The 15,684-nt window shown below is 36.6% G+C and overlaps 2 protein-coding genes across 2 annotated transcripts in view; one reads left to right on the top strand and one right to left on the bottom strand.

Moving 5' to 3' along the window:
• Window positions 1-209: 209 nt before the first annotated feature.
• On the top strand, window positions 210-10,151 carry LOC107181200 (small VCP interacting protein). Its single transcript, XM_042958406.1, has 4 exons — window positions 210-370; window positions 2,443-2,493; window positions 3,209-3,322; window positions 7,666-10,151. The coding sequence occupies exons 1-4, from the start codon at window positions 317-319 to the stop codon at window positions 7,678-7,680; spliced, it is 234 nt and encodes a 77-aa protein (XP_042814340.1). The 5' UTR covers window positions 210-316; the 3' UTR covers window positions 7,681-10,151.
• Window positions 10,152-13,139: 2,988 nt separating this feature from the next.
• GAS2 (growth arrest specific 2) overlaps window positions 13,140-15,684 on the bottom strand; it is a 130,666-nt gene continuing 128,121 nt past the window's right edge. Inside the window, exon 8 of the mRNA XM_042959368.1 lies at window positions 13,140-14,665. Within this exon, the coding sequence (XP_042815302.1) occupies window positions 14,447-14,665 (219 nt within the window). The 3' untranslated portion in view covers window positions 13,140-14,446. The remainder of the gene's footprint in view (window positions 14,666-15,684) is intronic.

Below are 15,684 nucleotides of genomic sequence, written 5' to 3'. Positions count from 1 at the left end.
CGTGGAGGCCTTGCCTGCTTGCCTGCCACCCTGGCACTCGCCAGTAGGAGCTGTGCTGAGCGCTGTGGGGAATTGCCTCTAGAGGGCGGTAGGGAGAGGCGGGGTGGTGGAGTGACAGGCGGTGGGGGGTGGGGGGGCGTTGTAGCGGAGGAGGGGTGGGGCGGGGCGTTGCCGCAGAGGGGCGGGGCGGAGCCGAGGCGCCGGGCAGGGGTGGGGGCGGGGCGAGCGCCGCGAACCTGGGAAGCGGATCTGACCGCGCAGTTCGCTCTGTCAGGTCCGGGCGGGCCCAGAGAGGGACCCCCTAGCCGCTCTCCCCATGGGGATGTGTTTTCCCTGTCCGGGGGAGTCCGCGCCTCCCTCGCCGGACCTGGTGAGTAAGGCTGCGTCCCCGCGTCCCCGGGTTCCCATGTCCGCCGACCCGCGCCGCGCGCACCTGTTCTCCGGAGGTGCGCGTCGGAGGCGCGCGTCGGAGGCCGCGAGCTGGGGGCTCCCGGGCTGGCCGTTGGGCGCGGAGGCGCGGACCGGACAGCTCGCCGGTGGTTTCTGCTGGCGAAGACGTGTGGACACGCTCCGAGGGACCTTGGGTCTGGCCGCGGGACCACAGCCGCCGCCTCCGTGTCGGTCTCTCCACTTCCGTTACAAAAAATTGCCCAAAGGCGGCTCCGGAGTCTGTTTACCTTTCGCAGACTTGGGGGAAATTGGGAGTTCTTAAGGACGCAGGCGTACGCAGACGGTGCGGTGTGTGGGCCATTCTTGGCGATGCGGTGGATGAAGTCAGGGTGCAACTGAAGTTCTTAATCTAGGCGATGTGCGTTTTCTTGTGTCTGTACCAACTGTATAAAGAAGGTGCTTAATAAAATCTCTTACACTCCTGTGCTCTGTTGGATATTGTAATAATCAGCTATTTCCCATTACCATTTTATCTCTTTATTAATTTCTTCTTTTTAAACAATAAGGGTTTTACGTAGTACGGAATGTAGAGTTTGTAACTTTGCCACATCTAGTAAATAGAAATACAGAAGGCCCAGTTAAATTTGAATTTGTAGATCAAAAAAAATATATTTTAAGAATAGGTGTATCTCATGCAATATTTGGGACATATACTAGAAATTATTCATTCTTTAGCTGAAATTCGTATTTAAGTGGTTTGTGGTACAAGTCATTTATACCTTTTGTAGCTTTCTATTTATAACAGTATCTTTACATTAATAGTCCTTACAGGTTGTTGATAATAGAAAACCTAAATTACTCTCTTCTTCTACCTAAAAATTCGTTGAAGGAAGTAAGGTGTTTGGGGAAGTACATTAACTCTTCAGCCATTTGATTATAGGTACTGAAAATGATCTGGAAGTTGATATGGGAAAATTTACCTTGTCTTTCTTGCTAGTGTTGCTTTTAAATGTTGTGAATTTTGTTTATTTGGCTGTTGGTAAAATACCAATATGCCAGCATTTGTTAAGCTCTCCCCCCTATCCCCACAGATAAACACATGGTTCACTACTGGAATGTCACTTTATCTTTGGGGTTTCTCCAGGACCTCCCAAAGTGAAATAGATCTCCCACTATACCACCCACCCACACTTCCATTTCTTAATCACCATACTCTTCTTTGTGTTTTCTCAAAGCACAACTATTTAACAGACATGTTAAACAGACTTGATTATATTTAACTGTGTGCCTTCACTGGAATGTAAGTTCCATGTGATTGGAAACATTTGTCAGGTTTTTTTACCACTGCATCCTCAGCACCTAGAAAAGTTCCTGGGGGATGATGGTTGCTCAGTAAGTATTTGTCCAGTGAATGAATGAATATATGTATTGTGGTAGGGTAAACAAAGAAATTATTAACACAGCTGCCAAGGGAGTGCTGCTTACTGTCTTATATATTTAATGAATTTATAATTTATAATTAATAATAGTAATACATGATATAAAAAGTAATGTTCAGTGTGTCCCAACATGGAGCAGTACCTCTTTAAAATTTCCTTCAGGGCTTCATGTCCTACACAATAAGATTAGCCCACTTCATTCATGACTGTTTCCTGAAAATACCACCTACTTCAAACCACATGTTTCCTTTCTTGTCTTATTAAATGCCATTTGTTTTATTATTATACTGACTAGCTTGTAAGCCTTAAAAAAAAAAAGCAAATATATTATTTTATAGCACAACCTGAATATATATAATATATATGCGTTTGTAATACATGTTACGTATATGTGTCTTATGTGCTTATATGGGGGTATATGGGTTTGGAGAATGAATTTCAGGAAGTTAAGTATTTCATAAATATTGTAAATAGTGGCAGTCTTAGTGGGACATTTTGAACGAGTACTAAATATTTTTGTAAATTGGTTTTATGTATATTGGTTTATAATATATAAATTATCCATGATGTTTGGTTTTATTTTACAACATATTTTTACACACAATTTCTTTAGGAAGAGAAAAGAGCAAAGCTTGCAGAGGCTGCAGAGAGAAGACAGAAGGAGGTAAGAGTAGAAATAAAATTCTGCCCACATAGGGGTGCTGGGGTGGCTCAGTCAGTTAAGCATATGAGTTCGGTTCAGGTCTTGATCTAACGGTTTGTGAGTTCAAGCCCTGCATTGGATTCTGTGCTGACACCTGAGAGCTTGGAGCCTGCTCTGGATTCTGTGTCTCCCTCTCTCCCTGCCCCTCCCCTGCTCATGCTCTGTCTCTCAAAAAATAAATAGTAAAAAAAAATTTTTTTAATAAAATTCTGCCCACATAGATAATTGTGTTCTTTATTCTCAATAGATGTTTATTACTAGTATTCTGTAATGAAAATTGTGTTTGATATCCTATAAATTTATGTATAATCATTTTTTAAATGATTTCTGTATTTCTATAACATACATTAATGCATTTACATCATTTAATGCATGAAAATTACTGTACAGATGTCTTCTGTAATGTGAGATGCCCCTTTAATAAAACCTTCTTCTTTGGGATAAAGTGACCATACTTTATAAAGCACTGACAGATGTCAAGTTAAGTTTAGGGAAAAAATACCCAGTGAAGAAATGATGCTTTATGCAAAGCTTCTATAGAAGTAGTCTAATTCTTTGTTACCACAAATAAAACTCTCTTCCAAAGAAAAACCTAAAAAGCAACAAAGAAATACCTTTTGGATACTGGATACTAATTTTTGTTGTTCTTCTAAACCATTTAATACATTTTCTAAAGGCTGCATCTCGGGGCATTTTGGATGTTCGGTCTGTGGAAGAAAAGAGAAAGAAAAAGGAAAAAATAGAAAAACAAATTGCTACATCTGGGCCCCCACCAGAAGGTGGACTTAGGGTAAGTATTAAAATTTACTTACAGTTTAATTTATTTGGAATGTCAAAAAATGTCAGTAGCAATCTATTCAATAGTTTCTTCTTGAAATGGATTATCAGAAAATTTTAAATTAATTTAAAAGCATAAATAAATAGATTGGAAGAAGTGCCAATTTATGTGGACATTCCAGCATTTCCAAAAATGAAAATAGATTGTTTTTCCTGATTACCTTAGCACTGTATTTTAATATTTTGTATTTATATGATTAATAACAATATATAGGAAACTTAATATGGAAGAGTATAAAGAAGAACATAAAATTCACCCCAATTCAGTGTCATTTTGACAGACCTCATTTCTAATCTCCATTTGTACATCAATCTTAATTGAATTGGATTACACTATAGATTCCTTTTTTTTTTTTTAAATAACCTACATTTTTTTCACTGAGTGATTTGAGGATTTTGAGCTTTTCATGGTCACTCATTATCATAGTTCAGTAAATGTCAGTTTGGACAATAGACTATACGGGGTGAGTGTGACATACACACCTCCCACCTCCCAACGTAGCAATTGCAGCTCTTGACATGGAAATACAATGATGGACAAGTTAAACAGGACCCTGAACTTGAGGATCTTTACAGTTTTCTATAAAGGTTTTCTAGAAAGGTTTTATTTTACATGTTAAAGCACAAGAAAATATTGTTCAGATACTAAGATTTTATTCTTGGGGTGCCTGGGTGGCTCAGTCGGTTGAGCGTCCGACTTCAGCTCAGGTCACGATCTCACAGTGTGTGGGTTCGAGCCCCGTGTCAGGCTCTGTGCTGACAGCTCAGAGCCTGGAGCCTGTTTCCAAACCTGTGTCTCCCTCTCTCTCTGCCCGCCCCCCCCAAGTCTCACTTTGTCTCACTCTGTCTCTCAAAAATAAATAAATATTTAAAAAAATTTAAAAAAAAAAGATTTTATTCTTTGGTCCATTTTTAAAGGAAATAAATTTTTCAAGTAAGTGTTTTTGTGACAAGGACAATGTCCTGAATTTCAGTCATTTATATCTAACTTGTCAATGATTTATTAGCACTTATTTAGCTGATTTACTGTCTTTGCAATTCAGTTTTTTTGATTTTTAATTTTTTTAAGTCTAGTTAATATAGTGTTATATTAGTTTCAGGTGTACAACATAGCGATTCAACATCTCTATACATTTTGCTGTGCTCATCACAAGTGTAGATACCATCTGTCACCATACAATGTTATTACAATAGCACTGACTTTTTTGGGGGAGCTCTTAAAACTATATATAAATACATACATGTATATATCCTCCTATCCTGTGGGGCAGGCAGTTTAGAAGCATCCTGAAAAGAGGTGCTTCTGGCTTAGGAATATCATGCAGAAGTATGATTTATCTGTGTGTATTTTACCATTGTATATTAATTCATTTAGTTTTGTTTAGTCAATGAAAGTAAAAGAAAATATAATTTTATCAACTTTTAACAGTGTATAGAATAATCGGTTTCAGTCTTAAGGTAAATAGCTGTGACTGTTGTGCTTATGTTTTTTATATACCTGCACAATAGAAGAGAATAAATCTTCTGGAAAGTGAAACAGTTGGTTGATACAAAGTCAGGATATTTATCAGAAGCATAGATGTTTGCGTTCATTACTCTACTGAGATATAGGTGTATGCCACCAGGTTTATTTCATAGAAGTTTCTCAAAAACAATAACAAAAATTGTGAAAATTAAAGTGTGTGACCAGAAATTATGCTGAATTTCAGTGTTTCATAATAGAAGAAATGGGGGTATTGAGTGACAATCAAAATCACATATAATGTTATAAGAAAAAGATACTTTATATATAGTCAGAGTTAAGAAGGTATTTATTTGACATATTCTAATCTAATAAATTTAACATCAGATTTTAAACTCTAAGAAAGAAAGTAGCTTTCTTAATTAAATCTGAAGCCTAGCCTGAAGCCTATACTTTAGAAATAAATTAGGCCATGTACTGCTTTTGGTCCCTTCAGCAGTGTTCAGAATTAAAATCATCCCAATTTTAAATTTTTTGCCTGTTTTTCTTTGTGTACTGTTCTTACAAGAAAGCTCTCTGGTTCCATTAATAAAAATCACCCTCAAGGCCATCAAGGTGGACAGTGGCTCATTATGATAAACCACTCCTGCTGTACTCTGGGTCATTTTCCCTTGGAATATTCCTAATCACTTCTACCATTGACACACTAGCTTTAAGAGACATGCTCCTTTCCCCTCCACCACCTGCGTAGATCATTGAGAGCATACAGTGAAGTTCAAAATAAGTTTTTAGAGATTCAGTGCTAATAGAAGGGGAAACAGAAGGCAGAGAGTAACTTTAATCTTCAAACCCGTTGGCCTAAGGTCCTTTAAGGGGTGCTGCCAGGCCTGTTCTGCAGGCTGGTCTGGTGTAGCTAGATTTTTCCTCACCAGACTTCACAGTATGAGGAAAACATGGCCTCTCTCTGTCTTCATGTACTCCACATATTCATCTCCTGATCAGCGCTGCCTCTTCCCGGGATGATTGGCATTGGCAATGCTCACTATCTTCTGGGAAAGCAACCTCATTTTTTTTTCTTTTTAATTTCTTTTCATTGTCACATAATTTTACATTAGTTTAGTTTCAAGTGTAGAGCATAGCGATTCTACAAGTCTATACATTATGCTATGCTCACTAGAACCACCATCTGTCACCGCACAACCCTATTGCAATACCCTTGACTGTATTTTCTATGCTGTACCTTTTTTCCCTCTGACTTACTCATTCCATAACTAGAAGCCTGTATCTCCCACTCTCCTTAACCCATTTTGACCATCCTCCCACCCTCCTCCCCACTAGCAACCATCAGTTTGTTCTCTGTATTTATGACCCTGTTTGTGCTTTTTAAAATTTGTTTTGTCTGTTTTTACATATAAGTGAAATCATATGGTATTTGTCTTTCTCTGTCTGACTTATTTCACTCAGCATAAAACCCTCTAGGTCCATCCATGTTGTTGCAAATGGCAAGATCTCATCTTTTTTATGGCTAAGTGATAGTTGTGTGTGTGCGTGTGTGTGTGTGTGTGTGTATACATACACCACATATTCTTTATCTATCAATGGATACTTGGACTGCTTCCCTAACTTGGTTATTGTAAATAATGTTGCAATAAACATACTGGTGCATGTATCTTTTCAAATTAGTGTTTTCATTTTCTTTGGGTAAATACCCAATAGTGGAATTACTGGATCACGTAAATGATTTAATTTTTTGAGGACCCCCCCCCCCACTCTCTTCTAGAGTGGCAAGGGAGCTTTATTTTAAGAGCTCAGTGTGATGATGACATGGTACAAACTAATATCAGTACAGGATATGACAGTACAGGAGTAGTGGCAGACCTCTAATGCAGTGGCTCGGAACCCTGGCTACATGTTAGAATCTCATGAGGAGCTTTCAAAAAAGGCTGACCCTTGGCTCCCACCTCATGCTAATCAGAATCTCTGAGAGTGGAGTTTAGTCATCAGGACTTTCTTAAGCTCCTCGAGGTAGCCTAATGCGACAAACCAGATTGAGAATCACTGGTCTGGTCTTTTTAACACTAATCTTCAAAGATATATTGTGGGAAATAGAGTCCCGTGGTAAAAAATAAAATATTTTAAATTCCTGGACACGATATTGTATTCTGAATCCCTTTCTTAGAGATTCAAAAGTGCACAATGTTCCAAATCTCTAAGAAGTCCTAAAATGAAAGCAAATTTACTTGGATTAACCCTTAATTTTCAAAACTGAAATACAGATTTAAAAAAATATGTAACACCCAATAATATTGCTTGGATGTACATGAAAACCACTACTGAAGAGACTGGTAAGTACCTGGTACTATCCTAGTGACTTTTTCAGAATTTACTCCTGCAGATGTAGTAGACTTGATTGAACAGAACAACCAAGTTTCTCAAGTCAAGCAAGAAAAAGACTTTGCCAAACCATTACTTAACAATTTCTGCCATTCTGTGGCTCCCTGCCTCAAACAAGAATTCCTGTATTTTTATTTTACGGTTTCATTGTTTTTATTTTGTGGTATTTTCTTTTGGTTTTCCTGAGCTAATTATTGGTTATTTGGGATTTAGCTACCCGTTAATCTGCCCAGGTATTTTGTTTTACTTCTTTATGTCTTTAAACAATCGTTTGTCTTATTTCAGAAGTTGACCATCATGTAAAATTATACTAATCACTGCTATGCACAGAAATCACTTCACATTTGTATAGCCCATACTTCTATTTTTGTTCACTAGGATATTTTTACATTAACTTTAAATAAAGTTTACTTGTCTCCATGTGTTTTTATCTTTTCTAGTGGACAGTTTCATAAGCGTAACGTGAGTAGAAAAGTCTACTGCCAGTAACTAATATCTGCAATCAAGTGGACGTCCGCAGCCTAATGTCTTCTCTTTGAATAAATAAAATAATTTATTGTAATTGTAGTGCCATTAAATGCAGTCAGCGCTTTTCCAGTATTGATAGACCGAAACTGTTTTTGATGTTCAAACTTAGAAAATGGCCAGACCCTTCATCAAATACTTATTTTCTTACATTTGCTCTTGTGCAGGTAGTGGGTGATTTGGCGTTTTTTAGTAATTAAAACATGGACCTAAATAGTGAATATATATATATGTCGCATGCAAAAAGTCTGCATACACCTCAGACATTAAAGTTTGCCATTGTATTTTCTCTCCTTTATATGATGACCTAGCAGTCTATATTTTTCTGCTTAGCCTTGTATCTGTTTTTATTTCATTATCTATGAAGGCTTTTGCTTAAAATTATGGACTTTGTGCCTTGAAACTGATCATCAGGGAAAATGTTGAAAAATCATTTGAAGGGCTTATATGAAGGGACACTGTAAATTTTTGTATCTTACCAATGAGTAATGAAAATTTGTAGAAACTGTTGAATTTCTCCTAATTTATTTTCTATTTCTGTGGCTTATAAAATTAACATGTAGGGTTTTACATTGCAATAAAAGTTTTTTTGCTTGCTGAATTTAAAATTATATATTAATAGTACCATCAGAGGGCAGTGATCTATTACACGATGTCAGACTCAGCTCTAAAGATATTTGTAGTAACTGAATGAGTTAAACTAAGAATCTGATGGGCTATACTGAGTGATAATAGATTTGTCCAAATTTCATAGGTGTTTTTATTCTTTTGTATTTATTAAAGAATGATCTCAAGATTTATACACATGCGAAATTGCCAAGGCAAATGTGAATGTATGAAATAGAAACATGTAGGTACTGTATTTAAAAGGTCTACTTTAAACATAAACATACTATGAGGTAACTCTATGTGATGCATAGTCATAAACTTTTCTAGTTTTTGTTCACTAGTAACATGAGCATTAGTAACATAGCATTTTTGTTTTTTGAATTTTCCTTTTTAGTATATAATAAGCTAAAATAGGAGAATTCCTATATCTTTTAATTTGGTTGCTAACTCTTTGGATGACAAGGCCACAATCTGAGCCCTAAATTAGAATTTGTAAGACAGTTAAGTGCCAATGGAGACTATAAATTAGACCAGCTTATTTGATTTACAAAAAGAAAACTGAGCCATCATTGTGCTCATCCCTCCCACAAGACCTGTATTACATAGCACTATATCATATATGATAATTTTAGAGTTTGAACTATATTATAGGTCTCTTGACTCTTCATTGGAAAAATTATTTTTTCTATTATGGCATAAAATAGTTTATGAATATCCAGGCAAGACATCTATTTAGACAGGCTCAGTTTTTCTTCATCCTTTAGAAGGTCAGTGGTATTTTTGTTGATAAAGGATAGTGAAATCATTGAATTTTATTTTAGAAATAAAATTTTTGACTTTATGAACATGATTAATTTCTCCAAGGCAGAAAGGAAGAAAAACATCATCAGTAGGTGAATAGGTATAAAGCCAGAGTGTACTAACCTTGAATTGTGTAAATCCTTCCTTCTGCTTTAATATAGAAAGAACAATTTTATCTGTACTACGTCTTAAGAATTACAACTTGAGTTGGTGTAAACAAAGGTTTACATCCAGGGGATAATGCCCTATTTCTAATAGAGTTTATATCCAGAGACCATGTGTATTTACTGTTGAACCATGAATGATATGCTGGTGTATTGCTTTCTGGGAACAATGGGATATCCTGCTCCAGCCAATCATGCATGGCCTGCTTCCATGGGTATAATCAGCTTTCTGCAAAAAGATATGGGTTGCATGGGCTAAGGGGTGATACTCAAATGTTAAGAATAGTTTTAGGAAGGGGAAGGGAAAAGAGGAGACTAGATGCCTGATAGGAAACCAGTGACTACTAAAAAAAAAAAAAAAAAAAAAAAAAAAAAAAAAAAAAAAAGCACATATATATCCAACCTCTCTCTCATCAAGTTATGAATCAGTTCCTGATGAAAACTTAACTTGGAGCCAATTTCCCATAAATCATAATTCAAATAGGAAAACATGGTAATGCTTAATATGTCACCCAAACCCTCCAACAAATGACTAAAATATAACTGAAACAGTGAAATACTTTTATATAACTATCATATTAAGATGTAAAATGCTAAAACCACTGCTTCTTAATTTTAATCATCAGACAATATGACTGGTAACAAAAAGTTGTATATTATCATATAGCCCCTTTGTTAACATGCATGTTTTTTAAAACATCTATATGTGATACTGTGGTTCCACCAATTGTATTTGGAATGTAATTAATAGTTTTCACATACATAGTTTGTTATAAATTCTGTATTGCCTTATGGGGACATAAATATACATTTTTCCTATATAAAAATTGAGTTTGGCCATCTCTTTAACAAAATTGTATCGTCACGGAGTATTGAATAATTAGAACTTGGGTGAATGGTTAGGGAAACCATGACGCTCTTCTCTCTGGCATGAATGAGAACAACAGAGCTAAAGGCTATTTGGTATGTTCATACAATCCCTGAATTTACAGATAGGCATGTTTCTTTTTCTACACTCTAAAGGAGAAATGATAATAGTCTCCTGTTGCCTTAGAGAAATACAATAATGTAAGAGTTCTAGCTGTCATCCTTTGTACCCCAGGAGAATTGACATAAGCTTTGAGGTTTTTTTTCCAACAGTCCGACTTGTAAATCTTCACTAGGAATTATAGTACACCCTTAGAAGAAAAAGTAACTTGTCAGTTTTAGGTTTGAATAATATCTGCATAAATAGGTTAGTAAGAGAGAGGTAGGTAGATAGGCACACCTATCTGCGTTGACATTTAAGGTGTGTGTGGTTATTTTGTTTTGTTTTTAACACTTTCAAACAAGCATCTCAAATTCCCCTACTACATGTGCTTTAAGCTGATTCAACTGTGACACCATAGCCATTTTCTTTGATATTCTCAAAAACCACTAGGAAGGCATCTGTGTATTTCATAGACTTTGAACAAGTTTTGGTTTGATTCAGAGAAGTTTGTTTCGAAAACTCAGTTAAAATTTCTCATATGACATGGCTTTTTGTTTTTCTATTCTTCCAGATATGTTTCATCTTGCAAATATTACCTCTAAATATGACTATTATGGTCTGACCTGAACATGATACTTTTATTGTAGCCCAGATTGCATTGCCTATTTTTTCAAGTTTATTTATTTTGAGGTGGGGTCCAGGGGAGACATGCACGAGTTGGAGAGGTACAGAGAGAGATAGGGAGAGAGAGAATCCCAAGCAGGTTCCACACTGTCCGCACGGAACCTGCTTCAGGGCTCGAATTCATGAACCGTGAGATCATGACCTGAGCTGATGTCATGATTCACCCAGGCTCCATGCATTGCCTATTTTTATAGCACCATACTTGGTTTGGGTTTCAAATCAATGTCCTCTAGTCACAGGTTTGAGCCAACTTTTGCAAGTACTTCAAACTTAACCTCAAATGGAACTAAGTAGTTTTGCATACAAACTCTTTCTAGGCTATTTCTCTGAAATCTGTTTTTCTCACATCAGTCAGAAGTCAAGGAGTTATCCTAAACTTCCTATTCTACCTAATTCCTAGGGTGCCCTTTTCTTATCCTACATTTCTCAGATAGGTTATTAGTAACAGACATACTTAAAGTAGGTTAAAAAAATACCAAGTGTCTCGTGTAGATAATTCTTAGGTATCTACACACAAATTTGTAGAACTAATGAGTTTAGCAAGGCTGCAGAATACCAAATCCATATATGAAAATGTCAATGCTATTTCTACAGGCAAGTAATAAGTAATCTGAAAATTAAGAAAATTCAATTACAGCATCATCACATAGAATAAAATACTTAGGAAAAAAATAAAAGAAGTAAAAGATCTGAACTAAAAGCTACAAGACATAGTTGAGAAGTTAAAAAAAAACAAAACCCTAAATGTTTGGGACCTAAACCATTGGGACCATGGTTTAGAAGACTCAGTATTGTCAAAATTGCATTCTGAAATTGATCAATAAATTCAGTGCAAAATCCCAGCAAACTTTTTTCAGAGAAATTGACAAAATGATCCTAAAATTTACATGGAAATGCAAGATTTATAATAGTGAAAACAATTTAGGAAAAAGAACATAGTAATTTTCACTAAGGAGTCAATGAGTAAGAGCAATCTACATTTGGTCATTTCCTTCTGAATGTAGTCTCGTTTTTCCATATCCTTGTTGAATTCCCTTCAGCTAGCAGCTAGACCTCAAGGTCAATTGTGACCACGTTCTTAGCAACACCTAAAAGATCATCATAGATGTTGTATAAGCAGAAAGAATGATGCCACCCTACCCCAAATATGTTCACATACTAATCACTGGACCCTGGAAATAAGTTACGTTACATGGCAAAAGGTATTTTGCAGACCTTAAAATGGAGAGATTGCATTACGTTATCTAGGTGGACCCATTCTGATCACATGGATTATTATTTTTTTTAATTATGTTTTTTAATGTTTGTTTTTGAGAGAGAGCAAGCAAGGGAGGGGCAGGGAGAGGGACACACAGAATCTGAAGCAGGCTCCAGGCTCTGAGCTGTCAGCACAGAGCCCAAAGTGGGGCTTGAACTCATGAACCCTGAGATCATGACCTGAGCCAAACGACTTTGGCCAAACGCTTAACCAACTGAGCCACCCCAGCGCCCCTCGCAAGGGTTCTTAAAAGCAGAAAATCTTTCTACCTGTGGTCAGAGAGATGTAAAGAAAGAAGTCTCGTTGAGATACTCTATTGTTGGCTTTGAAGATAGAGGAAAGAGAACATGAGCAAAGGAAATCAGCCTCTAGAATGTGGAAAAAGCAGGGAAACGAATTCTCTCCTAGACTCCTCAGAAGAAGCACAGCCCTGCTGACATCTTTATGTTAGCCCAGTGAGACCATCTCAAAGTTCTGGCCCATAGAACAATAACATAATAAATTTGTGTTGTTTAAGCCACTACACTTCTGGTAATTTAGTACATTAGCTAGAACATCCAATAAAATAGATGAAGGGATTAACATGATTTTTGTTTACCTATACATATTTTAACTAAATGAAATTAATTTTAATTTTTAAGGACATAGATACGTTTGTGGGAAGAAATTAAGCACAGGAGAAAGTTTTGAGGAAAATACTATTGCCAATTACTATATAGAGAAATTCAGTGCTAACGTGAGTTTAGTAACATAAAAGTCAAATCACTCAATGTCTGTATTTTAAAAGATATTACAATTACTACTGTTCCAAGGTGATTTTACCTCTGATAAAACTTTAATTTTAATTGTTTTTTCCCAGCATAATTACAACCCCATTTCTAGTACCACTAAACTTCACAATGAACAGGTTGTGTGTACTTTGACTAAATCAGTCATGTGACAAATTGAGATATTTCCTGACTTTCTGGAGCAGGAGAGGTGGATTTTTTTATCGTAGAAGAATGAGGGAATGACATTAACTCTGCCTATACTTATTAAACTCAAGGCGGCAGTTAAGGGATTACCTATGATAATATTTTGTTTTTCTGCTAAGGGGAGCAAACAATGCTAACACTCAAAAGTGAAGAAGCACTAGGTAACCCTAATGCGACTCTTTCTAGAACTCTGAGGGAAAGTTGCCATTTGAAGATTATTTTTATTTCAGAATGAAGCACTAATATAGAGACATAATTTTTTTTAATTTATCTTTTTAATTCTTGAATCAGTGAGGACAATAGTTTGCTGTTTATGGGTACACAACAGCCCTGTCCTAGGTATACAAGGGTATACATATGTCTGTAACATCAGCTACAGTGAACTTACTTTACTAGACAGCATAGCAAAGTAGGATTAACTAAAGGTATATTTTCATAAGAAAATGCTTTAAAATAACATGAAGTCAATGAACATTGGACTGTACAATTTATTCTGTCAAAATATAAACGTATGTCAGCTTATGTGTGTGAAATACACTAAGTCGGTCTCAACACAGCCATGTGCTTAGGAATGTGTGAAACACTTCATAAGCAATTCTCTAAGGGGTGTACTGAAAACTTCCAAAAGTACCCCAGATATTTGGTCATAGATAAGGAATAAACTTTAAGGCAATCTTCCAAGTGAATGTAAACTTTTCTGAAGTGGCCTTTCTAGTAAAGTGTTACGGTTATGAACACTCTGTACTTATTTGTAGTGCTGTTGAATATTTTTAGTAGCACGTTATCAAACTAATTGTCACTTTTTAAAAATTAGCTTAAAAATCCTGCAATTATAAAAATGTCTGGGGTGCTTTTACTTTGTAGACATAAAGCAGGCACTTTCTGTTGACTTATCTATAAATCCTAAATATTTTCTTCTAATAGTTTTTATCTCTAGCTAGAATTGTACTTCTAGTACTGTGTACTAAATCCTGTGTTCACATATCAAGAAATAATAATTTGCCTACAATTTTTCTAGTTTAAATCTGAGCCTAGAATTTCTTTTAATTGGTCATGTTCTACAGAAGCATCAAAATAAATAGTGCTACTCTTTGAACATTTTTCAATAATAATGGCATTTTTCTGGCTGTTACGCCTTTTTCCAAAGTAATTGTCAGAGCTTGTGAACTAAACTAACTACACTGGAGAAATGGGTACAGGCCATTAGGAGAGTCCCCTTGTAGTGACCAACTAGTTTTACTTAATCTCCTTCTTAGCCTTATAATTGGCAGAGACGACCAGGTAATTATCTGGATTCATGTCCTTAAGAGTTGGAGATTTGCTCTGGATGGGGGATGTTTTGCCATCCACACGGGAGATCTGCAGCATCCGGCAGGGGTCGTGTTTCAACAAATACCCTGCAAAAGTTTCCCATCCTCCTCCCACACGGACCATGACATGTTTGTTGTGCAGCATCTGAAATGAAAGAAGAGCAAAAGGATTAAATTCTGAGAATTCTTACAGTATCTTAAACCAACTTTCATTTTTAGCACTGTTACTGTTTTCTGTCTTGTTTTTTTATGCCCCATTGTTTTCCTACTTGGTGCACAGTGCCTGAGTTAGCATACAGTATATGAAAGAAGCTTTGTTTTTCCCATGCAAGTGGATCATGGGTACACATCCCCAGGACCCAGCTTTGCCCTGCTATGGGAATCCGGGTTTATGTATAATCCCTTGTTTGGTTGGATGTGTATAGAGGCTTCTGTCTGACATCTGATGTTCCGTTACAGCCTCATCACTTCCCCCACTGTCTCTGCCCACTGCCCGTTTTCTGCCCACTGTCTCAGATAAGTGCTTCATTCTTCCCACCAAGTTATTCCCCTCTGAACGAGGACTCAAAAGACCATGGAAATGTCTCTCTTGAAAATAATTGTTAATAATCACACAAATGCTCAATACGAAATGGAAAGGAAATGCACTCAGAAAAACTGAAGTCTTCTCCAGTCACTGAGCCCTTCAAGGCAAGATGTTGTTGAATGGCCAAACATTTATATTTTCCTTTACTCTTATTCTTTCTAATTACTTTAGAATACATCTTAAAAAAAAAAAAAACTTACCTTCAGGCCTATGTCACATATCTAGATTTCCAGGTAACAGGCTACATATTGAAAAAGTGAAGAATGTATGGTTCTTTTTATCAATAAAAACATGTCAGAGCTGTAGACGTCTGGCATGAAGAGCCAAAGACGTTTATCTTGGCTTTTTTCAAATATCAGAAAAGGTAAGATAAAGGGGAGATGTTGCTCCGTAATCAGAGATCCTGTTGACTCTGTTCCATGCCCGTGATGTTAAGAATACATACTGGCAGTGTAGTCTTGGGAAGGACAGATAGTTGGGTGAGGAGATTTGGGGAGTCACTTACATTGCAGAGCCTGTAAAATCTATTTGAATTCCTCTTGCTGTGTCAGTTTGAGATCTGGAGTTTGTTTGACTCC

Source organism: Panthera tigris, chromosome D1 (genome assembly GCF_018350195.1).
Source record: "Panthera tigris isolate Pti1 chromosome D1, P.tigris_Pti1_mat1.1, whole genome shotgun sequence".
In the NCBI taxonomy this organism is placed as follows: Eukaryota; Metazoa; Chordata; class Mammalia; order Carnivora; family Felidae; genus Panthera; species Panthera tigris.
This window is presented reverse-complemented; position numbering and strand designations above follow the sequence as displayed.

Bases quoted from the DNA above. Each gene is read 5' to 3' on its own strand.
- LOC107181200 (XM_042958406.1), top strand. From the start codon at position 317: ATGGGGATGTGTTTTCCCTGTCCGGGGGAGTCCGCGCCTCCCTCGCCG. The intron at 371-2,442 runs GTGAGTAAGGCT...CAATTTCTTTAG, and splicing joins CGCCTCCCTCGCCGGACCTG to GAAGAGAAAAGAGCAAAGCT. The intron at 2,494-3,208 runs GTAAGAGTAGAA...CATTTTCTAAAG, and splicing joins CAGAGAGAAGACAGAAGGAG to GCTGCATCTCGGGGCATTTT.